Source organism: Aplosporella prunicola (assembly GCF_010093885.1).
Source record: "Aplosporella prunicola CBS 121167 unplaced genomic scaffold K452scaffold_3, whole genome shotgun sequence".
Classification (NCBI taxonomy): domain Eukaryota; kingdom Fungi; phylum Ascomycota; class Dothideomycetes; order Botryosphaeriales; family Aplosporellaceae; genus Aplosporella; species Aplosporella prunicola.
In genome coordinates this window covers 564,110-591,062 of record NW_022983531.1, presented here as the reverse complement: position 1 = coordinate 591,062, position 26,953 = coordinate 564,110, and the positions used below count along the sequence as shown (strand labels likewise).

The following is a 26,953-nucleotide window of genomic DNA, read 5'->3' as shown; positions in this document are numbered from 1 at the left end:
CCTCCTTTCGTCATGTCCTACCTTGGACCCGGGGCATTGTCCAACTTCACTGCCCCATATCTGCCCCATATCTATCGATCATCCGGCTTGAAGTGCTGATTGTGGTCGCGCTAATAACACCTCACCAATGCTGCTGATGGTCAAGCAAATTCATAATTCAATTGCTATCTATTCATCGAGAATTCAATGCTCCGAGGACTGCCTTCTATCCTCTATCCCTGCTTTCATGAAAGATTATCGTCGTCAGTACCACCAATAACTAAGATGCAAGAGTTCCCTTCATAAGCCAACTCCCTACCCTCGTCGTACAACCAAGGAAGGCGCCGGTGCTATGGAACTAATCAGACATTAGAACATTACCAATCCGAACCCAAAACTCCTCGTCATTCCCAATTACTCATTAGTCCCTTTACGGGAACATGAAGCCGTCGCCGTCCAGTCTCAACTGACTGTAATCGGTGTAGAGTTCCAGCGCTCTCTCGAGCTCCAAGTCTCTCTTCTTCATCTTGGGGACCACGGCCCTCTTGCTGATCGTCTCGTCTCTCTTGGCATTGCCATTTGAGCTATCGATGCAATGGCTCTTGTCACCCCACTTGCTGTCCGCCGCAGCCTTCCAAATCGCCGAGGCGTCTAGCGTCATCTCCGCCGTGTAGAAGATCCTGCAGTCGGCCGGCTCGTAGATGAACTGAAGCGGCGTTCCAGTCTCATCGTCCTTCCTGATGCCGTCGCGGACGTTGACGTTGGAAGTGCTGGCCGCCCGGTTGAACGGCGTGTAAGATGCATAGGTATTCTGGTACGAGGAGTTGTACTTCTCCTTCTCTTCGTCGGTCGCATATTTGAAAGCTGTCTGCACCCACACCTGAAGGGCAGCCCAGCCAAAGTTGTTGGTGCCTTTGGTACCACCGACAGCTTGGATCTGGCCGTACTGCGGACGGCCACCAAGCGCAATGCTCGTCACGTTAGCCTGCTGGCGCATGAGTTCGTAGAAGATTGTGCAGGTGGAGGCGCAGTAGCCATCAAAAAGCATAACGACGTCGGGCGACTCGAATGGCTGTGTGGTGTAGTTGGTACGGTTGCCAAAGCCGGTGACTTCAATGCCGCCGCTGTTCAGAAGGTTCAACGGATCGGACAAGTTCCACCGAATAATGGACGAAAACTCATCACCGTTGTACTTGTGCGGGCCGTACTTCTCAGCCCAGGAAGAAAATGGCTTGTAATCAGCGTTAGTGTCCGTCCGGTAGTTGAAGGCACTTGAGACAATGTCTGCCATCGTATAGTTTTCCTCGACAATACTAAGCTCTCTGGGGAAGCCTTCGGAGAGCTGAGAGAATTTCTGTCCAAGCAGGTCCAGCGTCTCGTGGGCCCGGAAACGGCTGCCACCATACGGAAGGATAGAGGGGAAAAGTTGCTTGAACAAGTCATAACCTTGCAGAATGGTTCCACCTCCATTGGCACTGAGGTCGATGATGAGCTTCTTCTTGCCAGCAGCCTTTGCCATGGCCAAGAACTTCGTACCGACTTCTTGGAACGACTTCTCGGCGCTGCTTAGACTGACGAAGGACGGTACGGTCAGAACGGCGACATCCGAGTAATCCTCTCCTTCCAGGTAGTAACCGGCAATGTAGTTATTCCTCTGATAGACGACCGGCTCGGGGTACCCAGGGGCAGCCGTCGGGCGACTGTTAGCTGTAGTGGTCGCTGCTACATCAGCGCCAGTAACATCATTTCCAGCAGGCGCCGCAACATCTTGCTTAGCGGCATTCGCGGCGGCCGCGACGGCCGCAGATGCAGTGCTGCCCTCGTAGTAGAAGTAGCGTTTAGCCAGCGCGGTACCGTTCTCAACACCTCTGAAGGAGACGAGAGACCTTGCAAAGTTTTCGTAAGTCTTGGTCGTGCCATTAGCAAATTCGAATTTGGTTTCGGCGCCAGGGTATGCCCATCTGCCGCGTCCACCGCCGGTGAAGGTGCCAGTGGCACTTCCAGTCGAGCCGAGCTGAATCTGGGCCAGTTCGTAAAAAACGTTGTTGTAAAGGGCATCGGGGTCTTGGAGAGAGCCGAAACGGCTCCAGTTTTCAAGATAAGAAGTGACCTCCTCACCATTGATTTTCACAATAGCCGAAGGAATGAAGGTCGAATCGGGTCCTGCGGCCCGCAGAACATCCGGGTATGCAAAGATTGCAGGCAACTTCTGGCCATCCTCAGACACGGAGACGAGTGGAACAGTCCTTCCCCAAGTGAAGATGGAACCGACCGAGTCGGGGACGTAGACGAAATGTCCATCATGAGGGGTCTGGAACAGTCTGTACACCGCCCAGCCGAATTCGTACTCGCCGGTGAAGGTGTCGTTGTTGACCATTTCCTCAAGGTCTGCCACGTTCTGCCATACATCCACTGCCGGCTGGACCTTCGCGACGTAGTCGGCCGGAGGGTTCTTCAGGTAGGAGGTAGTACTCTGCCACGTGATGTAGGGCTTGACTGAATCCAGAAGCTCAAGGGCCGCAGTCTTGTTCAAGGGAACACTGGTGAGACACTCGTAGGCTATGCCGGCAGGAATCGTAGGAGTCGAAGTCGCAGGACCATTGAGGATCATGGAGCTCACGGAAGAGCATGCGCTGGCGGCAGTGGTGGTAACATCGGCTTTGCTAGGTGGGGGATCAATTGGAGAGGCGGCCGCAATGGCAGTCAGCGTCGAGGACGCCAGGAAAAGAGACGAAAGCATAGTAAAGGACTACACTGAAGAAAGAAAAGAAGGTACGGGGAATCGTACTCTTGCAGACGGATGAGAAAGGTAAGAGCGGCGACAAGGCGAGGGGCGCCTTGAAGATAAATGAGAGAGAGTGTGGAGACTGTCGAAGTCTACTAGTGAGCGGCCTGTCAAGCGATGTTAGCGGAGGCCGGAGCAAGCCCGCAATGAGCAGACAAACGCCCTGAGCCCGGCGGCACGGGCGACTGCGTTGTTTGGAGGGTTGGTTGATCTGCAGTGATACCCTTGCCCGCAGCAAGTGTGGTACCGACCTCCTGGCGAAAACAGCAGAGCGAAATGAAGGTCGAATGCGCAGCGGCAGCGTGTCAGTCTGTGGTATCAGTAGATGTGGAGAGAACGGAAAATAAATGGCTGGGAGGCGGCGACGTCACAGCGATTGGCGCCTGCCGGGGAGGCGTTCTCTCCCCGGCCGTGCGAAAGGGAAGCCACTGGATGGAGGCTGTCCGACGAGTTCTTGGCAGGAGCAGTGGGTGATCGAGGTGGTGCCAGGGTAGGCCTGGCTCGTCTGTCAGGCCGCCTAGCCTCTTGGCGCCCCCGCCCGAGCCTTCGGAGGATGGCTGGTGCTGGTGGAGCCGCTGCTTAATGCCACTCCACCACGATGACCTCAAGTAAGGAAACTTGCACAAGTCCTTCAATCCATCCGCCTTCAAGCGTTCATCCCCCGGCCGGGCAAATCCCCCACCATCCATCTCCACTTCACTCACTCACTTGATCACTCATTCATTCACTGATCACGCTTACTCGCACCCGCTCTCACTCTCACTCTCTTCCCTCTCTCCTCTAGCCGCCGGTCATGCAGGAGGTAACGCATGATGCTGCACAACCGCCGCCGCATGCGTCGCACGGCCGGTAGCCGCCTCCGGGACCTGCAGCAAGTGCGACCGCGCTACCGAAAAAGGTCTCCCGCGAACAAAGGGATGGGTGCCGTTCCCCGCTTCTCAAATAATAAAAGCCATTTGCGCAACGCCCTCACGCGCCTGCAATCTTCCACGAGTCCTCCGGGCAACCTCCCTTTCGCGCTGACCCGAGTGTGACCGTAACAGAGCATTCTTAGCATCGCTGCTCTCAACCAAGCCCCAACAAGCCCCAGAGCTCGTGCGACGACTGCCAAACAATGAGGCTACTAATAATATCAGCCCTAAATCATATTCCTTCATACAGTATCGTCCCACGTGATCATGAGCAACTGGATGTAACCGCTCACGCGTACAACCCAAGAATGCCAAACATCCTGCAACATCGGCTTGAAACTGACCCATTTTAGGAACCACTTTCCAGAACAGTAGTTTGCCTTTGACTAACTACATCTACACACGTGGCTTCTTCGCTTGCACCCGTGGCTGTGTGCGTATTAGAGACGGCTAGAAATTAAATCTTTGTGACCACGCACGCTACGGTTTCACTCACGATATTTCAAGTTCCGGGCAGTGATAAGAGCAAAAATAACTTTTTGTGTGGACAGATATGTAGTAGCCGCCAAAAACCAAAACCCGCAACAACAGCCAAACCATTGCATTCAAAAAAGTGCGGCATTGCCCCCGTGCAAACCCAATTTAAGATCGTTGACATCCACAATGGCTGTGCTTACCGCTCGGAAATTAGACCAAGAGGCGGCGCAGTTCAGTGTCCGGTACCCTCAATTCTCCCGCTTGAATATACTCCCACTCGACAGTGATACGTCAATGACTATACCAGAACGAAAGAGATCAACACCAATTTCGCAACCGAGTGTTACCATGGACCCCGACTGCAGCATACATGGTTACCCGTACTTTCTGAGCTTCGTCCAGCCAGCTGAACTCTCAGATATTCTCTACCCTTCAACCCTCTTGCTTGGAGACCATTGATGCCGTCTTCTAAGTTGCTAGTTCGGGCGCCGCATGTCCGATTCGCCCTCTGCCCTCCGTTCCAGGAAGAATTTTGTCTGTCTAAGTAGAAAGGCAGAACTCGTGTATTGTTTGCTTATTGAAGCAGTGTTTGTTCCAGCCACGTTGGATCGTTGGCGCCTTCGGAGATCGAGAAAGCGCGGTGGACATAGAGAAAAATGCGAACCATGTTTTTGCCTCCATGGATATAGTCCACGTATAAGCTGAAGAATGTATAGCAGTTAGGAGTCTCGCAAGATGATCTCAGATGTTTTGACCCAGGCCTTGCTTCAAAGTCCTTATCGTAAAGGACATAGTTGTCGTAGGGCTGCGTCAACTTGAAAAGATTTGGCACACTAGAAAGAGAATGCGGACATATCTGTATGTTCAGTCTAGCCAGAACGTTGTGTAACGGGCCCATGGCTACAATTTGGTCTCTCAGGGTTTTGAAGAGTAGATACTGATGGGTTATGCCATACCAGTACTCTTCAGATGCAACTCTTGTAAGCCATGGTTTCCGTTCTCTCAATCTGTCCGAATGCTCCGGCGCGCTGCAAATCGGGCGTCCACGTTGACCATTTTGGGCCATTCTCTTTGTTATGTTCTCCATCTCGGTGAAGGTCAGGCTTTTGTGGTCACAGGCTCTTAATACCTTCGTCCTGCCTATACAGTTGCGGGCTTCCGGTGGTTTGGACAACTCTTCCGGCGAGAAAAAGTTGGTAGGGTGCTCCTTCCGGCAGCCAGAACATCCCTTCAGATCTTTATTGTGCCACAACCTGCGCTCACTTGCACAGTCCCGGGCGAATTTATCGTTCTTTAGGTAGTTCAAAAACCTTTTCGAGGACCTCTGGTTGGCCTCCCTGGCGGTCGAGGCGCCAATGATAAGGCGGAATCTCCGCGAAGATGCCTGCAATGACAAGGTACTTGAGCCGGTGAGGTTGGCACCTACCAGAAGAAGTATTTCTGGCGGTAAGCGATAAAGGCCAGATTGCTCCATGTTGTGTTTAGTGGCAGAAACAGGTTGTTGTTGACAAAACTCCTCTCTGTATCTTCGAGCTGCTGCTCGCCTCTTGCTGGTAATGTCTCTTTTGTGTTGTACCACCGCTATCTCTCCAATGTAGTGTTGCATCTTTGCAATCCTAGGAATTGGTGTCGATAGTGAGAATTTATGTTCTGGAAGAAAGCGAAAGTTTGTTTGACGTTCTTCGTAAATTAAATAGTAACTTCTTTTAGGCGATGAAAAGGTTGTTCTACCATGGCAAGGATTTGTGTAGTGGGCAAGATGAATCTGACGACTCCGCGAAAATATAGAATCGAAGGTCCGTGGAGCTTGGTATTTATAGGATAACCGTGGACAGTCATTCTGAACATATCTATTCCATGGTACAGCATCTTGTACAGAATTTTGGTTGCGAGATGTAAACCGCGGAACAAACACGCCATGGCGGTCGACATGGGGTTGGCTTTGGAAAAACGGTTGCCCCGATGAATTCTAGCAAGAAGAAAAATCATACTTACAGAATATTGAGATTGTAAGCTCTCGTGAAGCCATTTATATGTAGTCACAAATCGGCCACGACAATAATTATGTAAGCGCCCTACTTACCTTTTGTCACCATACCATCGACTTTGTGCTTGGGATGTCAGCCAGCTGGCTTCTCTACAGCACGGGGGTGTCAACTGTCGAGAGCGTTGTGCTGGAAGACGGGCGCGAACTCCGTTCCGAGAAGACTCGCAACAGGCGCCTAGTCCAGCAAGCTTGTCAAACTAAACGGGGTGATGGAGGCGCAGGCAGTCGGCATAGAATACATCCAGCTGACGGCTGAAAAGTATGAAGCGTACAAGGACAATGCTTGCCATACGAACCTCGCTACAGGCGTGAACGTTTTCACGCCTATTGGCAGGCTACTCAAGGTGTTGAGACGCTCCGGCGGCATGTGCAACTCTATCACGCTCCCGCATCCAGACGGAGAGGTCGAGGAAGAGTATCGTCCGTCGTATCTGCGCACAGTGGTAGACGACGGCGTGGAGCAATATCTTTCGCTTGAGATAGAGGCAGGCATTAGGGACGAACTGAGAGAAATAGCGCCGGATTTTGCGGAAAGACCATTTGCGAAAACGAAATACTGCTGGCTTAAACAGACGACAGACGTCGAGTTCCTGATCTGTCAGAATCCGAGATACGAAGGGTTCCAGATAGCGACGGGCGGATCGTTGCATGCATGAAAGTTCTTGTCGTTGCTTGGGGACTTCGTAGTGGATTCGATGACTGGCGGTATGAACGAGGAGCTTGTGAAGAAATGGTCGTGGGAGACCGAAATTGGAGCTGAGATGGGTAAGTTCGGGTTCATGAGGAAAGGCCAACCTATCGAGCTCAGTGATGTTGTCTCAAAGACACGGAGCTGAGAGGTGTTAAAAAATTTATATCGTTATATATTTCTCAGAATGACGGCGTTACAGAGTAAAGCAGGAAAGAACAAGTTTGAATAAAGTAAGGAAAGAATCGATAATGCAAATATGATCGAAAGGCAGCTGATCAAATTGTCGCGGCCTCCTCCATTGTCCGAACTCGCAGAAAAGGTAACTGCCACTCAGACAGAGGTTAATCAAACCTTAGAAAGCACATTCAACGGCCGCACAGAGAACTATTCATACCCTTTCAAAGAAGCTATTTTCAACCACATAAAATCTGTTCGTAAAGACACAGATCGGCTACGACTAAAGATTCTCTCATTTCGCATCTGGTGTGAGCAATATAATCTATGCAATGAAATCATCTTTCATCAAAGCATCAGTGGTTTAGTGGTAAAATCCATCGTTGCCATCGATGGGCCCCGCGTTCGATTCGCGGCTGATGCATGATACAGACTCCTAGTTCCGCTAGGAAGCGTTTAATTTTCCACATTTTTTTTTTTTGCTTTTTAGCCCCTGGCGTTTCGAAAGTGGCCTGCGCTAGCGCAGGGTGGAGCTCGGAGCTCTCAAACCAATTTTTTTGCATCCCTGTCGGCATTCTCGGGAGCATTTCGGGACGTGATGAGCGGAGGAAAGTCTGCGTGTGCCAGAGAAAAGGAACTTAGTGGATGAGATTGTTGAAGTCATGGTGGAGGGACGTAGGATCATGTGTTGTTTCACCAATGGGACTGGAGCGGACCACCGAGTGTATTGGGGAAGCGTTTATAAAGCTGTCAACAAGATTCGAATGCAGCTAGAAATGTATCGCAGCCGCATAGATGGCTTCAAGTATAGCCAGAAAACTGTGCCTGAGAAGGGGGTGAACAGACCCATATCCAGACGGTGGTGAAGTAGTAGCAGTGGGTTTGAATGGCTTCATCAAAATTCCAGACCTAAGGTCTCGATGGCATATCGCTGCTGAACAACTATCTACTCTGCACGCTTACAATTTTTTTGATGACCACCGGATGCAATATACACACGCGCTCGCTCGCTCGTTCACCTAACAAAACTAAACAAAATAAACAGTGACTGAACCTGTAATCCCATGTCTCTTACCATCAACTTTTTTTTCCCGCTCCCGCGCTTGCACACATCCAAGAGCAATTGGCCGCAGCCTTGTGGCTCTGGCACATTTACCTACCTACAGCTCATCCTCGCCCGCAACCCACAGCGGCGCCGTCCCATTCACAGCACCAGGCGCGTGTTCCTCGCGCTGCTGCATAGCCGCATGATACTGTTGCCACGCCCGTCAGTCAGCCACTTTAAGATGAACCAGGAATGTAATCACCGAGAACCACTCACCTTAAACCCAAAGTTCAAGCACAACGCGATGATCAAGCCCAAACACACCACAATCGGGCCCCAGATGTTGTCGAAGTCGCGTCCACTGCGCAGCTGAATCAGCCTCGAGCGGTGCATGTACATCGTGTAACCCCACACGCCCGCGAAGGCCGCAAGGCCCGTATACGCGAGTGCGAGCGCGCGGGCGATGCTGTTATGCTCTCCCGCGGCGTTGTACAGCGCGAGGGACAGCGAGGCCATCAGCACCGACACGTGCTGCCACTTGATGAAGGTACGCTGGTTGGCGAGCCAGACCTTGGCCTCGACACGCACGGGGCCTTGGTCCTTGATCCATTGGCCGGGATCACGCACGCCGGGCGGGAGCTGCGCCGAGCGCGCCCGGTGCCGCTGCGCGTACTTCGAGTAAGAGAAGCTCGGGAATAGCGAGCGCAGGCCCGCAGTTGTCGTCGTGTTGGATTCGCGGAAGCCACCGTCGCCGTTGGCACCCCGATCGCCTTGCGCTCCGTCGTCGTCCGAGTCGGCTTCTTCCACTACGGCTTCTGTGCCCGTAGGTTGGCTGGCCGCGGCGCGAGAGGAGAGGCTGGCCATGTCGGCGACGGCTTGGCTGGGTCGCTTGCCCTTGGCATCTGCATTGGACGGCGAGCCGACCGGCGAGCTGATGGCTGGCTTGAAGTGAAGCGGACTTGAGCGTGGGCCGAACAGCGAGCCCACAACCATTTCATCCTGCGCGGCTTTGGCTTTGCGTTCTTGCTCCTCTTCGAAGGCTTTGTGAGGATCGCGGCGGATGTCCGTCTCCAGCTCGGCGAGCCAGAAGGGGTACGTGTTGACGACATCTTCGAAGAGCCGGGCCACGCCGTGCACGAACTTAGAGAAACGCGGCGCTTCCTTTACCAAGTGCGAGCTCATCAAATCATTCACCCACTCGTACTGCTTCCTGCCCTTAATCTTGATTTCGAGCAAAGCAAACGGGAAGCGGTTGATCTCTCCCTTGCGGATAGACTTGAAGGGATATTCCATCTGTGCATCGTCAATGTCCCGGCGGTGCCAGTCCTTGGGGTCGCGGCACGGCCGGTCCTGGTCAATAGCATCCTCTCGGATGAGGGCCAGGTCAGTGTCGAGCGAGATACGGACCCTGTCGTCACCAGGGATTTGGAATGCGGTGCGGGTGTAGTTGGCTCTCAGCACAGGCTGGAGCTTCCTCTCTTTGATGAACGATTGGATCTCATCAACGCTCTTTTGGAAGCTCTTGACCTTGTCACTGTCTTCGCCTATGGTCCTCTTGATCTTGTCGATACTCTTCTCCATCTTGTAGTCGCCCTTGATGAACGACTGAATGTACTTTTCTTTGATCGGGAACCGCGTCTCTTCGCTGGCATCTCCGTCCTTGATAACCTTCTTCTCCAGCAGTATCTCTGGCTTCTCAGCCAATTGTCCATACCACCGAAGGCGAAGAGAAGAAGCGTCCGGCTCATGGCCGACCTTGTCCGTGTACAGAGAGAACTTGGGGTTGTCAAAGTATATCGAGGTGATGGTAGGATCGACTTGGTTGCCTTCAGCAACCTTGGAAGTCTGAGGGTTGTAGACAAGAACGGGCAGACGGCGGAGAATGACAGTCTTGACCTCGAGCAGGTTCTCTGGGTGCACCCAGACTGTCACATGTTAGCGTGAACGCGCTAAGAACGCGGGGGCCAAGAATGTTCCAATGCCTACATTTGTGCGACGTGAAGTCCTCGCCGCCAGTCTGGCTGTCGGAGAACGACATGGAACGTTTGTCTTTGCCATCCAGGTTCTGCCTCACGAAAGAGTACATGGCCGACAGCCTAATGAGCAACGGCGAGTAGTCTTCCTTGTTGAATGGCAGCGCCGCCAGGCGGACCTGGAGCAGCGGACGGACGCGATAGGCATGGCCACGCTTCCGGTCATGCTTCTTCGTAGCCTTGAGGAAGCCAGTGTAATTGATACGGCTGTAGCGCTCCAGCTCGCTGACCTCCTTGGTTATCCTGTCCAGCTCTTTTAGCACTTCGCGCAGCGTCTGCTCTCTCTGCTCGTGCGAAAGCTCCGGTTCTTTTCCCTTATTGCTCGCCACCGCCTCGGCATACGATGAGGGTTCGCCGCCGTCGCCGTCGTTGCCGTCATCGCTCCGTGCCGTGACCGTCAATGGCTCTAGCTTGGCCTCGCACCCGGACGTGCGGTCGCGCAGGTCCTGGTACGTTTGGACCTGGAAATCGTGGACCTTCTCGAGCTGGACGTTGACGAGCTCCTCGACAAAGCGGCCTTCGTCCTCCTCGGTCCACTCGTCGTCGACATCCTCGTCAGCGCCTTGGTCCGAGCCACCCTCGCGCAGCAGCTGTTTGAGCTTATCGTAGTCGATGTACTTGTCCTGCCATGGGGGGTAAACAGAGCGCTGCAAGGTACGTCCGAAGCGCATGGTGCCAATGGACGGTCGAAGGTAGGACAGAAGGCGTACAGGAACGTGGTGGGAGGCCGGTCAATTGGTTTTGCGTTTACGACGAATGGGATGGTGAGGCATGCGAGAGAGAGAGAGAGCCTGTTAGGTAGCGCGTCGGCCACACGTGGGTGCCATCTGGCACCGGCCAACGCTTGTCACATCCGGCCGCATCGCCGCCATGCCGCTCAGAGACAACTTGACCGAACGATCTGCGCACTGCTCTTCGCCTGTCCGGACGCCTCTCTTTTTGGTGCTTTCACGCTATCATCTTAGGTCGCAAGGGCCAGCCCAACGCGAGTCAGCCGCGTGGGGTTGGCCCGATGACGCAGGACATCATTCCATCCATTCGCATTCGCATTGCCCAACGGGTCACTCGTACCTAGTTACCGTCCAAAGAAGCAACCCCGACGCCTCGCTACCTATTAACCAAAGCATTTTCGCGACATCAATACACAGTATCCTTCGCGCTCATCCCCAGTCCCTCGCTCGCCGCCGCCAGCCTGGCGCACAGCGACAAAAACACGACCGTTTCCGTGGCAGCATAGTAATTGAGCGTGTCGAGCAGAATTCGCAGGTGCTTAGTGAAGTTGTCTTCGTACTTTTGCAGCAGGTCGACCATCTTGTTCAACTTGGCCGGGTCGTACGTCATGCTGCTGCGTTCCCGCGTCGAGGATGAGGGAGCATTGGTGGCCGACGTGGCCAAGTCCTCGTCAGCAGAGATGAGGTATCGGGATAACGAGTTGGTGTAGTTGGCGAACATTGTGCAGGTGTTGAGAATCTTGGAGTTGATCTACATGACGGTGATCGAGTTAGCTTACTGCCATACAAAAACACACATTAATACGTACCTTCAGCAGCTTAGAGTTGGTAAGCATGCACTCCTTCAGACACGTCGCCAAGAAATCAACATGGTCCTGCATGAGTTCGTCGACTGTCCTCTTCACCTGCGCCTCGCCTCCCGTCTCCTCTTGATCAGGAGTATCAGTACCCGCGTTGAGTCTGGCAATCATCGACTGCCAGTTGGGCTCTATGACCTCGGCCGTGCTGTAGTACAGCAGTTGTTGAACGAATACAAGCATGCGAGCCCGCAGCGTCCAGGCTTTGCGCTTCCAGATTTCGATCTTGGGGTTTGAGCTGCGGTGCTTCCAGCTGCGAACCTTGCTGTGGTCCGCCCAGCTACCTACGAGTAAGGTTTCGAGATGGCGAAGTGACAGAAGGTAGCGGAAGAGGAGTTGGTAACGAGTAAGCGTGACACGGCTGACAACAAGCGAAAGAGGGAAGGGGACCGCGTAATCGAGAACAAGTGCGTCAAACCCGATGATGTCTTTGTCGTCGGTAATGGTGGCAGATTGGGCGGCGGGAGTGTAGCTTGAGAAACTGCCGGCAGCGGCGTCCTGATCGAGGCCGGTCACAGTGACAATCTTCATCAGCCAATTGGTCAGACCTATTTCGTTCATCTGGACCTTGACATCTTCCTTGTACGGATCCTCTGCTGCTACGCTGCCCGGTTGTCGTAGCACGATATCAAGTAGCGACTGGAGCTTGCCAATATTGACAGCTTTAGCGGGCTTCTTGAGCTCAGATGTACCAAGCTCGAGGAAATAACTGAAAAAGTCGGAGCGGTCCAGGAAGAAGTAGTGCTTCAGAGAACGCAACCTTGCCGGAAGAGCGTGGGTAGTCAAGAGTAGATCCAGTAGGGAAGAGTTGGCATAGGCGTACGCGTTGTTGACGTTCTCCAAAAATCGTGGGTCGTCGAAGCTGGTGGGCACATCCTGAACCGTTTTGCTGACGTCGACACCACCGCATTCACGGACAACGTTCAGGTATTTGCCTGCAAGAAGAACCTTGTCCTTTACGGCCTCCAGCTGCGGTGGAACAAGATTGTCTCGAATGGTGTAACGCTTCTCCCAATACTCATCGGTGTAGTCCTGGTCCAGCCTTTCCCGCTTGATGCTCTTTTGCTCTTTAATCAAGAATTCCGCATGAGGGTCCTTGATACCTCCATGGTGCAGCCACTCGTTCAGCATAGTCATGTACGGTTTGCTTGCTTCGCGCAGTAGAGTCGTGAGTAGTATCCTCGCGTTAGGGTCTCCAGACATTGATGCCAATCTCCTCGATATTAGGCCAAGTACACTTCCACCCTTGCATACTCTCTTTCCACTCATTGGGCCTTGACCGAAGCTACCGCCTTCTCGCAGAGACTCGAGGATGTCTTCAATGTTATCCGTCTCGTCCAAATCTTCCTCTTTTTCATCCTCAAGAAGCCCGTTCGACTTAAGCAGCTCCAGACCCATATTATATAATTGGAATAGCATGTGACTCGTTGGTTTAGTATGCAGATTCAGCACATGAAGTGTGAATGTCGAATTTGTCAACATTTGGTGCTCAAGCTGAGCCATGAGTATTAGGTAGTCCTTCAGAAGCTTGCGAACAACAGCGCATAACGCATGGTTGACCGCGCCGTACTCGTCCCTGCTTTGCACCTCGATGAAAGCTTCCAGGGCCGAATAGTGCGTGGCCATTTTGAGCATGGAGGTTGTCAGATCGCGCAAGCTAGGATCCAGTCCAGACGATATGCGGAAAGTAGGCCCAAGCAACCGATCCTTCTCCTCGGAAGGGTTATAGGATGCATCGAATCGGATGTACTGGCCCTCAAAGCCCATAAAAGCAAACAACAAGTCTTCAATGATTGCCGTCTCTTGGGACTCAAGCGATAGCTGGTTTAGTGGCAAGGGCTGAAGTTCGGCTGGTGCTGATGATGCGAGTGGGGGAATCGAGATTCTTGAGGCGAGCGGAGCGGTGGTATACGGGACGAGCGAAGCTTCAGGCTTCCATGCTGCTTCACGGTACGTTAGCAGTTGAGCGCACCGGTCGCATAACCCGCCATACCTCGCTGTTCCTTCTCCTTGTCTTCCGCGGTGCTTGAAGCGCCCAAGCTGCTGGTCTTCGACTTTACTTCCTCTCTGCTCCTCCTAGCATTTGTGCGGTTTTCGCTCGAGTGCTTCAGCGGGTTGCGCTTGACTGTTACCGTCTCCTTGGTCAAGGTACTGCTCCTCTCGGTGCGCCGCTCACGTTCGCTCGAGGACTGTTTCCGGGAGTGCGATCCTTGATCGCGCGCAGTGGATGGCCGGGGCCGGGAGCCACTTGGGTTCCTTTCACCGTTCGGGTAGTACTTGGGGTTCTGGCGCGACGATGACATAGCTGCGATGCTGGACGTCCATGTGGTGGGTGAGCTTGTGGCTCCTCGGCGGAGAGTTGTGTTGTTGCAATGTTGTTGTTGCGCTGGGTTGCATCGCGGGGAAAACAGCTGCCCGAACGCGTCCACTCGGTGATGAACGTGTCGAGGCTTGACTGTGGCGGTGCGACAGCCTCAACGCCTCCAAGTCCGGGATCAACAATCAACGCACCAAATATTAAATAAACATTGCAACTGACTCCAGATAATTTGGCTATTATTTTTTACTATTTTGCTCACCAGTTATGTAGGGTGGACAAATAGCCGAAACACTCATGAAAGGCTCATAGCTCGCAAACCCGTTAATTCAATTTTGTCTCCACGGAGCATGGAAGCTACCTCGCATGCTGCTTTATGTAAATGCCCATGACAATGGACTAACCTCGTTCCTAAAGCAATTCTGAAGCTACCTCGCTAACTTGTATCCTTCAGAGCGAAACCAGCACATCATCTACCTGTTACGGAGTCTCGGATCCGCTAGAACCAGATCCCCTCCGCTCTGTTTGCCCCTTGCACCCATGGACCTGTTAGCAGCTTGGCCATCTTGTGTCTGTGCATTTGCAATCATTGGTGCTTGCGGTGCCATTCCTCCAGCCCAAGTGGGACCAGCCATGTGAGGATTAGGTACGTAACGCGACCTCGGAGGAGTAGTGATGGTTCTCTCGTCGACGGGACTGCTAGCAGCGGGCATAGTCGACAGGGATTTTTGTAGATTTTGCATCTGCAAGGGAGACTGTTGCAGGGTTGGGCTGTCGAGAACAGTGCTCCTGGAACCACCGTGTTGTTTTCTTGGACCGAAGCTCTTTCGCTTCTCAATTCCCAGAAGCTCATCCACCATTTTCCTGGCCTTTGCGGCGTCGGTGGGATCCAGAGGCCGCAGAAGCTGGTCTTTGTAGTCTTCCACCTTTTGCTGATACATGGTTGTAGCCTGGTCTATTCCGAGGACAGCGTCGTAGACGGCTTGCACTTCTGGTTCATATGGTGCTTCATCTGGCTGTGTGTGGTTGATCGAAACACGGCCGAAATCTGTTGGTGTGAGGGGGCGATACAGTTTGCCAGGAGGCGTCGGCGGGATACCGGGGTTCTCGCCCGGGCCAGTAGAATGTGGATAAATGTCAATGCAGTGGGAGTATGCTTTTTTATTATCAGAACGTAGGGCCGTTGTGTTTTGGACTTCATGGGAATTGGAAGGTGCGGATGCCTTGCGCGCATCACGAGCTTCGAGGGCACGAAGAGCGCCAGAGTAGTAAACATCACTAAGAAGCAGCATGTAAGCGGAACCTTTCCCTCAGGTGCACGACAAACAGGTTAAGATAGATTTACCAAGTGGCATTGTAATGGTCCCGTAAGCTCTCAATGATCAAGAGGAGTTCCTTATTACGGCCGGTAACTGTTGCCATGTTCTTCATGTTCGCTACTAATTTACTAGATAGAAGTACCGTGCCGTCAGTGAGAAAGTTCAGCGAGAGAGTATCGTACGAGGAAGAACATACCCAGTTAAGGGAACGATATGCATGTTCTCATACTGGCCCTATTGAGCATCAATACTTTTGGTTTTGTCAAACAAGATAGCAGAACTCCTACCGCGCCAGGTGATTCTTGCTGCTGTTCCGCCATACTATCAGGCGCCAAGTCGTCAGAATCCCGTGTTTAGACAAGAGCTTGGGCCGGAGGTAGAGCTGGTATTTAAGTTCCTTATCGTAATTAAAGCGACATCAAACGGACGTCGGCCGTTTGTGATGTAGAGAGATTGGTCGGCGCTTCTTTTGTGCTAGCCTCCGAATTGGGGCAGAGCATGCGCTCAAACAGCCAGTACGGGAATGTGTGCCTGTGTGTATGTATGGGAGTGTGGTGTTGAAGGGTTTGTAAGGTCCTGGCAAAATCTAGGCAGAAACCGACAGAGGGACTAACACGAAGAAAGGGAAGGAGACATGAAGTGAACTTCACTTCACGCAATACCTAATGACTCGCGTTTCAGACCCCTGTAAACACTAGGCCCCGTGTCCGGGGGTTTGTTAAACTGCATCGCTATCGCTCTTCCGTGCCCAGTCACTCAAGGGCCTTGCCGCTTCCAGCTACGTTATTCGGCTACACGGATGCGAGATTCGTTCACTGACTGAAGGCGAGACAATCGCAGTCGAACTATGCTTATACCTGGACTTTTGTGTAATGGTCACCCCATACACTCAGGATTGGTTACATCGTTTGAGCTGGTTAGCTTCTTCCGACTGTTCAAAAGGTGTTCTATAGGTGTGGCTAGGTTGATTTTGCGTGGCCTTATTCGCTGACATATTTACTTCTTTGTGTCGACTTTCGCTTTCTTGCGTACGGAATCTGCAGAAGCCAGCATCCTCGATGTCTTACATGGCACATCTCGTTTCGCGGTGAAGGACGTTATCAACGTTCGGCTACATACAGAAGTTCGTTTGAAACCTGTAGGTCTGTCGCGTCACAGGCCGTTGGGCCAACGCGGGAATCTTATCTGCGGGCAGATCTAATCTGATCCATCTAACCCTCCATCTGATAAACCTCGATCGAGGACTGACATCACGAGTGGTGCGAGGACCTGCAAGCGGTGCGTCATGGAATCCTTCATCATGTTACCGGGGTAGCAGGTAGAGTATATAGCCGTCTCCTTGTTAGGAATATCATCAATCAATCACTACTACCATTTCCAACCCCTCATCTTTCAACCCCACAATGCAAGCTCTCAAGAACACAATCGCGGAGAACCTCACCGGGGGCCACTCGCTGGCCCCTGAGCAGTCCCAGTTCTCTCTTGAAGAGGTGCCTGACCTTTCTGGCAAGGTGGCCGTGGTCACCGGAGGCTCCGAGGGCATAGGCTACGGCATTACGCACACACTGCTTTCCAAGAACATCTCCAAGCTCTTCATCATCTCCATGTCCAAGGATATTGTGGATGACGCCATTGACGCCATCCGGCAAGAGATGGGCCCGGAAGCAGCAAACAAAGTCACGTGGATGCAGTGCGATCTGAGTGACTGGAAGGCCACTGGCGAGACGGCCTTCAAGATTGCAAACGACACGGACAGGCTGGATATCCTGATCTGCAATGCTGCGCGCGGCATCATGACGGCGCAGAAGGCGCCCACGAACGGCATCGACCTGCACATGGCGGCCAACCACATGGGCCACGATGTGCTGATTTCGCATCTGCTGCCGCTGCTGAAGAAGACGGCCGACGCCGGCGACATTGTCCGCATCGTCCAGATAGCGTCAAACGCCCATCAGCTGGCGCCCAAGGAGACGAAATTCGAGTCGATCGAGGAGCTCAACAAGGACTACGGCCCCAACGCGCAGTACGGCCGCTCGAAGCTTGCCGCGATCCTGTACATGCGGTACCTGGCGGACCACTTGCGGCAGTCGCACCCTAAGATCCTGGTCAACGCGACGCATCCGGGCATCGTCGACACGCGGCAGACAAACGTGCACATCCACGAGGCGTTCCCGCTGGGCGGCTACGGCATGAGCCTGGCCATGAAGCCGTTTAAGAAGACGCAGTTCGAGGGCGCCGTCAGCACCATGTTTGCAGCCACGGCGACGGAGAAGACCGGGCAGTACATTTGCCCGCCCGCCATCGTGGAACCGGGAAGCGAGGCGTCGCAGGACAAGGAACTGGGTCAGCAGTTGATGAAGTTGACGAGAGAAGTCATCAAGGAGAAGACGCAGAGCGCCAGCGCGGAGAAGGGATGCCCGTTCAAGGATACCTGAGCTGGATGTAGCCGGGGATTGGGACAAAAAAGTTAATGACTTGATGTATATTTGACAAGAAATAACAAACTCGATATAATGTATGAGCTGAAGTTTTGTTGTCGGTTTGACCGTGATTTGTGTAATGCATCGATGCGCAAACGACAGTCGAGCACAGCAAAAGATGAAGGTCATCATAGGTCGGTGCTCGCGCCTCGGCCCCGCCGCTCTCCGCGTCCGCGCTCCGCACTCCCACCACTCCGGCCGGCGCAGCGCCCTAACCGCACAACCACCAAGCGGCGGCACATCAAGCACCACCCCCGGGCGTCCATCAATCCAGCACACACACACACACACACACACACACACACACACACACATATATATACACACCCACACGCAGCATGCAACTAACGGCACTAACGCTGGCGCTCAGCGCGCTGGCCAGCGCGGCCAACCTCACGCTCACGGTCCCCGCAACGCCACAGCTGCCGCACCCACACCTGCTACCGCCCTCGACGCACGCGACGCTGCACAGCAGCGGGCAAGCACTGCACGCGCCGCTGACGCGCGCCAACACGTTCGCGTTCCGCGACGTGCCCGCGGGCAGCTACCTGCTCTCGGTGCACAGCCGGGACGCGGTGTTCGAGAACCTGCGCGTCGACGTCGGCGCCGAGCAGGACGACGTCGTGGCCGTGTGGCAGACGTTCCGCGGCAACGAGTGGGACAACCGCGGCGAGAAGCGCGGTGAGGGCCGCGGGAGATGCGAGGCTGAGGTGCGCGCGCTTCTGCCTAAGGAGTATTACCAGGTTCGCCAGGGCTGTGAGTGCTTGCTTCCTTTGATCGTTGCCGCATTGTGCATGCCTCGCTGACATATCTCCATCCGCGCAGTCTCGCCCCTCTCCTTCCTCAAGAACCCCATGATCCTCATGGGCCTCTTCTCCATGGCCCTCATCTTCGGAATGCCGTACCTCATGGACAACAGTACGCACACACCCCCAACTCATCTCAAGAATAACAACCCCACTAACCCCCTCCTCCCCAATCAACAGTGGACGAAGAGACGCGCGCCGAGTTCGAAGAAATGCAAAAGAGCAGTCCCCTCGCCTCGCGCGCCAACCCGGCGGCCCAGCTGCAGAACTTCGACCTCGCGTCCTGGATGGCCGGGAAGACGGATGCCGCGCAAGGGGGTGGCAGCGGTGGCGGAAGTGCGCGCAAGCGCGGCTAGAGAGCTGGGTTTGGGGGAAGTGGCGATAGGGGCGATAGAAGAGGACGTTGGCGTCGGGTTATGGCTGCCGTGGTGGTGGTGCGCTGCTGCGGGAGGGGGATGTAGTTACGAAAAGGAATATATGTTTTATGCCATTCATCTGTTGAGCTTGACAACGGTGCCCTTTCCAGGCCTTACACTGCTAACCTATACATACATGTACACAGCTAGAACGTCCAAAACAGTCATCATAAAACATAACTTCAATACCAAATCTACGTACATGTACAAGCCAAGCGTACACACATTGCCAATGCAGAGTATAGAGCCCTCCTCTTCACCCCCCGTAATCAATACACACACCATCCCACCCTTAAAACTCCTTCCTCAAAACATCCTTGCAAGCCGCAATCTCGCGCTCAAACCCCTCAATCTTGGCCTGGCTCGCCATCATCTTATTCAGCAGCCAGCGCACCCTAGGCGTGACCTCGGCCGGCTGCTTCGGCAGCTCCGCCAACAGCTTCAGCTCATTCTCGTACTTGTCGATATCGGCGCTCTCGAGCTTGCTCTGCTCCTTGAGGATGGCGAGGTCGAGGCGCGCGCGGAGGACGCGGTCTTCGGCGAGGCGGCGGAACGCGGGCTGGTAGACGGGCTTGCCGGGCTTGATGCTGTGCGGGCGGCCGGCCGACGTCACGATTGTGATCAGCTCCGCCTGCTCGAGCGCCTGCAGCACCTTTTCCCCGCCCGCCTTGAACGTGTCGTTCAGCAGCACCGCGTGGTAGCGCAGCGTCTCAGCCGCCGCCAGCTGCTTGATGAGCAGCCACGCCTGCTCCGGCGTCCATCGCCGGTTCGTCTCGTCTTGCCCGAACAGGTACATCTTCTGGATCTCGGATGCTGACTGGTTGATGATCTCGGCCACGGCCTTCTTCGGCGTCTCGCCCGTCTTGATGCGCCGCGCGAAGAACTCCAGGTCCGTCAGGCGCCCGCCCAGGGCCGTGATGCAGTCGTCGAGCTCGATGAGATCTTCGCGCCGCTGAGACGGCGTCAGGTGCTTCTGGTTGGGGTCGGCCTTGTCGGCGTCGGCCTCGTCCTCGGCGTCAATGTGGCTGATGACGTAGCGCTTGGCGACCTCGGGCGTGCAGTCGCTGAGAGAGATGTGGCGGAAGACGCGGTCGGGGAGAGCCTTGCTCAGCGACTTGGTAAAGGAGAAGTCATTGGTGAGGAAGATAATGTGCGCGAGGTTTGCCGTCGTGAGACCGGCAGCCCAGTCGGAGATCTTCTCGTAGACAACGTCGCCATCCGAGCTCTTGTGAAGGAAGTTGTCGACCACGACCACGGGCCTTCGCTCAGGGTGCACCTCGAGCCACTCGTCGTCGCTGAGATGGGCGTCCTTGTCGTCCTTCTTGCGGTTGTCCAGAGCTATCGACTTGAGGGCCGTCGCGGTGTTGTTCAGAATCTTTGCCAGCTGAGTTTCGACGGTTTCTGAGAATCCAGCCTTGACGCCGGTTGCGCCTTGGGCTGCCAGATCGAGCATACCGCTGATGCTGTGCATCCATGAGAACACGGGCCGGTAGCCTACCTGCGCAGCCGTCGCAGCAATCGTAGCGCTGTCGCCGCGGGCCTCCTGGATGGGCTTGCAGTCGATTACTAACTTATGCTTCTGATACATGAGCGCTTGGTCAACAACTAATTCCTTCTTTCCAGAGCCGCGGGGCCCTTGGACGATGATAAACGTGTCGGCGGTATCCATAAGCCAAGTCCGAATCTGCTCGATGTTGTCCTTGCGGTCATCCCACACGACATCCATACCGGCATCGTCGTCGTCATCGCGGCGGAAAGACAGGATATCCATAGTCTGAGCCTTGAACCACTGGTAGATCTTGTTGTGGCCTAAACTGAGAGACTTGGTGATGTGCGCCTTGACGAAGAAAGTCCGGATGGGATCGAAGACAGCCACAGTGAAAGCACCGATGATGGCAATAAGAACGGGAATGAGGATCCTGGGGTGGCCAAATATCCAATCGCGGAAATAGCGCGCCTTGACCTTGGGTTCGTACGTCAGGCGCAACATGGTGCCGGCGACGCCACCGCCCTGTGCTTCAGAAACCTTGATACCGTGCAGACAGTTCTTGGCCATGATGGCCTTTTGAACCATGGTGAAGTCCAAGTTAGCATACCGGGGAACGATCTTCGAGTCCTGGGGCTGGGCGGCAATGTCCTTGAGCTTGCCATAGGGCCGGAAGAAGCTATACAGCTGCTCGGGCGACAACTCAGCGGGCTCGGTGCCCGGCGCAGCAGGGAGGAACTCGACCTTAAGACGGGAACTGGGGAGACGATACAAGTCCTCGACCCACGGGCGGCCGCGGACGAGGCGCGCGCGCATGCGCTGGAAGGGATTCCACCAGGGCTTGATGCGGACGGTCTTCAAGTGGTTTCTGATTTCGGTTTCAATGCTGGACGAGTCGATGGCGGGGTCGTGCCGGATCTTGACAAAGGCGCCGCCCTCCTTGAGGCGGGGCAGCACCTCTTCGATGGAGATTTGCGCCTTGTTCACGATCGGACATCTGTGCAGGATGTGCACGGGATCGGCGGCGGCGATGGTCGGCCTTTTCAGCCGCTTCATCAGCTCGGGAATCCGCTTCTCGGCCTGGAAGGGCAGACGCAGCAGCCATTGGAGCTTCAGGGGAAAGACATCTGGCGGCTGTCAATACAATGGCAACGGCGATGGCGATGCTGCTGAGACTCACTGTCGAAGAACAAAACAGCTTCATTCTTCGCCGAGACGCTGATGTGGCCGCTCTTGTTCTCGCCGGCCTCGAGGGTTGATTTTGCGTGGCGCGTGGCGGACGAGGCTATATGTCGCCTTGCTATGACGCCAGCGCCGCCGACGCGCAGCGGCTGCAGGCCGAACTTTGTGATGCCGTGCATTGCAAGGCAGAGCTCAAAGCATCGTGAGGGAAGAAATGGAGAGATGGAAAAGGGAAAGAGAGAGAGAGAAGAAAGAAAGAAAAAGGAAAAAAAGGCCACGGGCAACGAGGAATCTTGGATGTCGAACAGCTCACGGGCGGCGATCGCGGGTGGATCTCGTTGCCTCAGGTGGGTGGACCCGTAAATTGAGATTCCCCGGACGACACACGGCCCATCACCTTATCCACGCCAACGAACTCTCTCAACACACACACAAACACACACCACCCACCCGCAACTACAATGTCCTCACGGTAAAAAAGCAACGCCCCAACTTATTTTTGTCCCGTCACCACCTCAATCTAACACTTTCGTCCGTCTCGCCGCGCAGCTTCTCCTCGCAGCTGCACCAGCGCGACGCCCGCTCCGCCCTCTTCTCCCCCTACGACCAGCGCAAAGCCTCGCCCTCACCCTCGCCCTCGGCGCGCCGCAGCCCCGGTGGTGGCGGCGGCTACGGCTTCGCGCCGGGGCCCGCCTTCGCCGCCTACCCCAGCAACGGCGGCAGCGCCTCGACCGCCGCGGCCCCGGGCCCCGCCTTCCGCAGCGCGACGCCCAACGCGCGCGGCCAGTACAGCGACGCGGTGCTGAGCGAGCTCGAGAGCCAGAACGACGAGCAGATGGAGGGAATGAGCGCCAAGGTGCGCATGCTCAAGGATGTGAGTTGAGTTGCGCTGCGCTGCGCTGGGGAAGACACGAGACACACACACACAGAGAGAAAGAGAATGCTGACGTATGCGTGTGTGTGTGGGGACAGATCACCCTCGCCATCGGCGACGAGATCCGCGACTCGACCGCCTTTGCCGAGAAGATGAACGACTCGTTCGACAGCACGCGCGTGCGCCTGCGCGGCACCATGAACCGCATGCTGCGCATGGCCGAGCGCACCGGCGTCGGCTGGAAGGTGTGGCTGGCCTTTTTCGCCGCCGTCGTCGTGCTTTTCTGGTACGTCTGGCTGTTCTAGCCCGGTGTCGTTGTTGTGTGTGTGTGTGCTTTTTCTTTCATACATGGATGGGGGAGGGAGGCTTGGGTGCGTGCCGTGCCGTCGTCATCTCCGCGGGCGGGGCGAGCGGCCGGGCTTGTGCGGACAAAGACGGATGGGACTGGAAGGGACTGGTGGGGCTTGTCGCCTGCTATGACAGGCCAACCAGGCGATCGCAAACAGTGCGTGCAAGTATTATATACACACACACACGCACGCACAGCATGGCGTTTGGGGGCAGCATATCACGGTTGTTAATACCTTGTTACTAGAACGGGGGGAGCAGGCCAGGTAAGAGAAAAGGGCGTGTGCCGCTTAAAGTAATGTCTTGTCTTGTTTGAATCTCATCATGTACCGCCAATTTCCATGGCCATGGCATTTCTGCAACCGCTGGCCTCATGAATGCCTGTTGTCCTGTTCCAACCACCCATCCATCCACCCATCCAACGCCACGCTAAACACCACACAAGCAAAAACCCAGCACTCACAACACACAAGACCTCACCTCCTCCCCGCACCCCTCCTCACCGGCGGCTGCATCCACGACGGACTATCCCTCGCAAGCCCCCGCCCCCGCGCCTGCCCCTGCCCCCTCCCCGCCGCAGGGCTATTATCCCCCGCCCCGAGCAGCAGCGACGAAGACGACGCATCCACCAGCAGCAGCGAGCTCTGGTCCTCGCTCAGCAGGCTGGCGCGCGACGCCCGTTGCCCCCGCCCCTGCCCCTGCCCCTGCCCATGCCCATAGGGCCGCCGATGCAGGGTCAGCGCGCTGATGCCGCTGCCACTGCCACCGTTATTGTTGTTGTTGTTGTTGCCACCACGCGCGGACGCCGCCGCCGCAGCAGCAGCAAACAGGTTGCCTGCGCGCCGCGCGCCGGGCCCGCTGACGAAGGGGTTGAGTTCGTTTCGCCCGCCACCCGTAGCACCAGCAGCAGGGCTAAACAGGCCGCCCGAGCCCGCCGCGGCGCTCAGTCTTGCGGCCGCGCTGCTGAGGCGGCTGGACCGGCGCCTGGATGGTGCACCAGCACCAAGACTAGGAGCAGCACCAACGCCCACGCCCGCGCGGCCAAAGCTCGCGAAGCTGCCGCTCAGGCGCCCACTGTGTGAGAGGGACGAGAGCTCGAGGTCCGCGGCGGTAGAGTCGTCTTCCAGCTCCGTGTCCGTGTGCTCGTACTCCCCTGGCTCCGGGGCGTCGGCGTCGAGCAAGTCGGTGGACTCGTCGAGGAGGTCGCGCTCGTCCTGGAGGTCGCCGGCGAGTTCGGCCTCTGCGCGCGCGACGACCCAGGCGGCCGAGGCGGCTTCGGCCGCGTCGTGTTGCTGTTGTTGCTGGTGGTGCTGGTGAAGTTGGTTGTGCTGGTTGTGGTTTTGGTAGTGGTGCAGGTGTTGATGTTGATGCTGTTGTTGTAGCAGGCGGTGCTGGCCCGGCCGTGGCGAGTGCTGGTGCGCGTCGTTTTCGTCGTTTTCGTCGGGCCCGAGCAGCGAGGCGTCGGCGTAGATGCTTTCTTCGTTGAACGTGACGTCGGCGGTGGGCGAGGCGGCAGCCGAGACGGAGGCGGGCGAGGAGACATCTTCGATGTCGTCGTCGTCGGAGGCTTCTTCTTCTTCTTCTTCTTCGTCTTCGTCATCGTCATCATCTTCTTCTTGCTCTTCCTCTTCGGAGCCACTGCCGCCGCCGAGACTGCCCTCGGGCACGTCGGCGTCGAGGTCGCCTTCAACCGAGCCAGAGACGCCTTCTTCGTCCTCGGCCTCTGAGCTCGCGGCCCCCAGACTCCCCTCGGGGACATCGGCGTCCAGATCCTCGACCTCGCTCTCCACCTCATCATCATCATCATCATCATCATCAAACGTCTCATCCTCGGCCTCATTCTCCCGATCGTCATCCAAATCCGGGACATCAGCGTCCAGATCGACGGCACCCTCTCCCTCTTCCTCCTCCGCCATGCCGCGCTCAATCATTTCGCGGCGCCGGCGCTCCTCCTCCTCCTGCTCCTGCGCGCTCGCCAGCTCCATGAGCGCCTGCTCGCGCCGCGCCAGCGCCTCCTGCTCCTCGCGCTCGGCGGCCTCGTCCATGGCGGCCTGGAACGTCTTGGCCACGCCCGGCGGCCGGATCCACCCTGCCCCGAAGCGGCGCACGTTGAGCTTGCGCTGCTCGATGGTGTTTTCGTCGTGCGCGAGCGCCGCCAGCGCCGAGCCACCGCCGCCGCTGCGGCGTCCGCTCCCCATGCTCGCGTTGCGCCCCCCTAGTGCGTCATGTTGCTGCTGCTGTTGTAGTAGTTGTTGTTGTTGCTGGTCCGAGGCCGGCGAGGGCGGGCGCAGGCGCGCTTGCGCCGCTGTCGACTGCCATATGGTGTGGTCCTGCGGGGCCCGCGGGCGTTAGTCAATCGTTGTTAAGTGGTGTGTGTGTGTGGGGCGGGGCTCACGTCGCGTGGGATTATGAGCGGCAGCGACAGCATTTTGGGTGGGATGTTTATTTACGAATCGATGCGGCGTTGGGTTGGTTGGCCGATGCACGGGCTGGGCTGGTGCTGGCTGGCGGGCGGCGGATCTGCCCGAGCAGCGGGTGATGGATGAGGCTCCGCGCTCGTTTCGCCCTCGCCCAACCCAACCTCCAACAGCCCACAGTCCACAGCCAAGCATTCTGGCGCCCATCCCAAACCCAGGCCCAGGCCCAGCCCAGCCCCCGCCCGCCATAGCCAAAGAATCTCGCCATGCCCACTCGCTCCCTTGCACGCCCCACCTCCTCGGAGTGCTACCTATACCGGGCCGCGTCCGCCCAGCATGCCTGTCGTGCCTGTTCCCGCGTGTGTGCTGCATGTGCACCAGCAGCCTAAATGTAGTAGTTACTGTATTTTTTGATAGCGAGAGCGAGCGTTATCTTTGCCTGCATTCCGTGCCTTCTTCTTCTTCTTCTAGCTTCTGCCTGCCTGCCTGCCTGCCTGCTCCTCGCGTCCTTCCTGCCTGCCTCCTGCTGCCAGCCACTGCGCCTTCTGCTTCTACTAAGAAATAAATGGCCGCGCGCTTCCTCTGACCCGTCGACGCATCACCCACCGCCCACCACCACACGATGCGCCTCCCCACGCATCCCTCACTCTCGCTCCTCCCACCACCTCTGCTCGTCCTACTCCAAGCGGCTCTCGTCCTCCTCCTCGCGAGACCCCTCCACGCCCTCCCCCAATACAACTACGACGCCGAAGGCGCCTTTGCCTCGCGCCTGTCCGCCCTCCTCACGCCCACGGCGCCAGCTCTCGCGGCTTTTCCCGCACGCACCCCGACGACCGCATCCGACATCGCGCTGCGCTCCTGGACCGGCGGCGGGGCGTCGCCTGCGTTTGCCTTGCTCGTGTCTGACGCGGGGGAGCACGTGAGCGAGCGGGCGAAGGCCGAGAAGGGCCTGTTTGACGAGCAAGGAAAGGAGGATGCGGACGACGACGAAAGGAAATTGCACCACCACCACCTGAATGCCGACGACGGGGAGGAGGCCCGAGAGGGAAAGGCCCTCCTCGTCTTCCTCGACGATGGCCATGTCGACGCCGACGCCAACGCCGACACCGACACCACTGCCACTATCACCACGACGCGCAACGTCGCCATGCCTCTCCCTACCGCCCCGTCTCTCACCCAGTCCCACCGCCACGACCAGCAGGTTCTAGACCGGTGATTGGGGCACCGCTGTTAACGGTTCTTGGAAGAAGACCCTCAGTGGGGTCAAGACGCTGCTTAATTGGTTTGATTAGCGTGGCTGCTTGGGCAGTTCTGCAGCTGTGTTTTTTTCTTGTGTTTGGTTGGTCGTAGCTCTTTGTGTGTGTTTTTCTTCCTCAATCAACATCATTCTTCGTCTTCTCCTTCCGATTCAGCCTTTGAATAGCCTTGCGCCATGCCACGCCGAGAAGAAGAGCCGTGTTCGACATGTCTCTGACCGCACGTCTACGAAGCGTCTCGCGCCGTGCCAATGCTCGCCATCCGGGACGCACCTGCCGACAACAAGCCACTCCTAGACCGCTCGAGCCAGACTTCAACCGT

The 26,953-nt window shown here is 56.1% G+C and overlaps 13 protein-coding genes and 1 non-coding gene across 14 annotated transcripts; 7 read left to right on the top strand and 7 right to left on the bottom strand.

The window, feature by feature from the left end:
- Positions 1–273: 273 nt before the first annotated feature.
- K452DRAFT_105588 (uncharacterized protein) lies at positions 274–3,063 on the bottom strand. Its single transcript, XM_033534966.1, has 2 exons — positions 3,016–3,063; positions 274–2,871 (listed from the first exon to the last, which is right to left on the bottom strand). Exon 2 carries the CDS (start codon positions 2,717–2,719, stop codon positions 410–412), a length of 2,310 nt encoding a protein of 769 aa, XP_033401803.1. The 5' UTR covers positions 2,720–2,871; positions 3,016–3,063; the 3' UTR covers positions 274–409.
- A 1,663-nt stretch (positions 3,064–4,726) lies between these two features.
- On the bottom strand, positions 4,727–5,758 carry K452DRAFT_305073 (uncharacterized protein; the record flags this gene model as incomplete). The annotated part of the gene is made up of 1 exon (XM_033542870.1): positions 4,727–5,758. The coding sequence occupies one exon, from the start codon at positions 5,756–5,758 to the stop codon at positions 4,727–4,729; it is 1,032 nt and encodes a 343-aa protein (XP_033401802.1).
- Positions 5,759–6,408: 650 nt separating this feature from the next.
- Positions 6,409–6,855, top strand: K452DRAFT_305072 (uncharacterized protein; the record flags this gene model as incomplete). The annotated part of the gene is made up of 1 exon (XM_033542869.1): positions 6,409–6,855. The coding sequence occupies one exon, from the start codon at positions 6,409–6,411 to the stop codon at positions 6,853–6,855; it is 447 nt and encodes a 148-aa protein (XP_033401801.1).
- Positions 6,856–7,090: 235 nt separating this feature from the next.
- On the top strand, positions 7,091–7,536 carry K452DRAFT_105569 (uncharacterized protein). Its single transcript, XM_033534965.1, has one exon. The coding sequence runs from the start codon at positions 7,147–7,149 to the stop codon at positions 7,489–7,491; it is 345 nt and encodes a 114-aa protein (XP_033401800.1). The 5' UTR covers positions 7,091–7,146; the 3' UTR covers positions 7,492–7,536.
- K452DRAFT_t24 lies at positions 7,418–7,488 on the top strand. The gene has a single exon. It is a non-coding gene; the product is annotated as a tRNA-Gly (tRNA).
- Positions 7,537–7,940: 404 nt separating the features above from the next.
- On the bottom strand, positions 7,941–10,918 carry K452DRAFT_263627 (uncharacterized protein). Its single transcript, XM_033538656.1, has 3 exons — positions 10,096–10,918; positions 8,386–10,034; positions 7,941–8,317 (listed from the first exon to the last, which is right to left on the bottom strand). Exons 1-3 carry the CDS (start codon positions 10,811–10,813, stop codon positions 8,225–8,227), a joined length of 2,460 nt encoding a protein of 819 aa, XP_033401799.1. The 5' UTR covers positions 10,814–10,918; the 3' UTR covers positions 7,941–8,224.
- A 254-nt stretch (positions 10,919–11,172) lies between these two features.
- K452DRAFT_242611 (uncharacterized protein) lies at positions 11,173–14,100 on the bottom strand. Its single transcript, XM_033537878.1, has 3 exons — positions 13,724–14,100; positions 11,683–13,673; positions 11,173–11,624 (listed from the first exon to the last, which is right to left on the bottom strand). Exons 1-3 carry the CDS (start codon positions 14,031–14,033, stop codon positions 11,280–11,282), a joined length of 2,646 nt encoding a protein of 881 aa, XP_033401798.1. The 5' UTR covers positions 14,034–14,100; the 3' UTR covers positions 11,173–11,279.
- Positions 14,101–14,364: 264 nt separating this feature from the next.
- K452DRAFT_355553 (uncharacterized protein) lies at positions 14,365–15,864 on the bottom strand. Its single transcript, XM_033545972.1, has 4 exons — positions 15,654–15,864; positions 15,563–15,600; positions 15,393–15,494; positions 14,365–15,325 (listed from the first exon to the last, which is right to left on the bottom strand). The coding sequence occupies exons 1-4, from the start codon at positions 15,684–15,686 to the stop codon at positions 14,521–14,523; spliced, it is 978 nt and encodes a 325-aa protein (XP_033401797.1). The 5' UTR covers positions 15,687–15,864; the 3' UTR covers positions 14,365–14,520.
- An 808-nt stretch (positions 15,865–16,672) lies between these two features.
- K452DRAFT_242607 (uncharacterized protein) lies at positions 16,673–17,826 on the top strand. Its single transcript, XM_033537877.1, has one exon. It carries the CDS (start codon positions 16,770–16,772, stop codon positions 17,799–17,801), a length of 1,032 nt encoding a protein of 343 aa, XP_033401796.1. The 5' UTR covers positions 16,673–16,769; the 3' UTR covers positions 17,802–17,826.
- Positions 17,827–18,083: 257 nt separating this feature from the next.
- On the top strand, positions 18,084–19,087 carry K452DRAFT_263617 (uncharacterized protein). The gene is made up of 3 exons (XM_033538655.1): positions 18,084–18,602; positions 18,672–18,764; positions 18,833–19,087. Exons 1-3 carry the CDS (start codon positions 18,185–18,187, stop codon positions 19,006–19,008), a joined length of 687 nt encoding a protein of 228 aa, XP_033401795.1. The 5' UTR covers positions 18,084–18,184; the 3' UTR covers positions 19,009–19,087.
- A 149-nt stretch (positions 19,088–19,236) lies between these two features.
- Positions 19,237–22,308, bottom strand: K452DRAFT_242601 (uncharacterized protein). The gene is made up of 2 exons (XM_033537876.1): positions 21,735–22,308; positions 19,237–21,681 (listed from the first exon to the last, which is right to left on the bottom strand). Exons 1-2 carry the CDS (start codon positions 21,913–21,915, stop codon positions 19,361–19,363), a joined length of 2,502 nt encoding a protein of 833 aa, XP_033401794.1. The 5' UTR covers positions 21,916–22,308; the 3' UTR covers positions 19,237–19,360.
- Positions 22,309–22,490: 182 nt separating this feature from the next.
- On the top strand, positions 22,491–22,915 carry K452DRAFT_220236 (uncharacterized protein; the record flags this gene model as incomplete). The annotated part of the gene is made up of 2 exons (XM_033536455.1): positions 22,491–22,610; positions 22,709–22,915. Coding segments are annotated over 2 exons (327 nt in total), but the record flags the coding sequence as incomplete, so codon positions are not given.
- A 519-nt stretch (positions 22,916–23,434) lies between these two features.
- Positions 23,435–25,386, bottom strand: K452DRAFT_294688 (uncharacterized protein; the record flags this gene model as incomplete). Its single annotated transcript, XM_033541728.1, has 2 exons — positions 23,435–25,288; positions 25,354–25,386. 2 exons carry the CDS (start codon positions 25,384–25,386, stop codon positions 23,435–23,437), a joined length of 1,887 nt encoding a protein of 628 aa, XP_033401792.1.
- Positions 25,387–25,997: 611 nt separating this feature from the next.
- Positions 25,998–26,591, top strand: K452DRAFT_305064 (uncharacterized protein; the record flags this gene model as incomplete). The annotated part of the gene is made up of 1 exon (XM_033542868.1): positions 25,998–26,591. The coding sequence occupies one exon, from the start codon at positions 25,998–26,000 to the stop codon at positions 26,589–26,591; it is 594 nt and encodes a 197-aa protein (XP_033401791.1).
- Between the last annotated feature and the right edge of the window lie 362 nt (positions 26,592–26,953).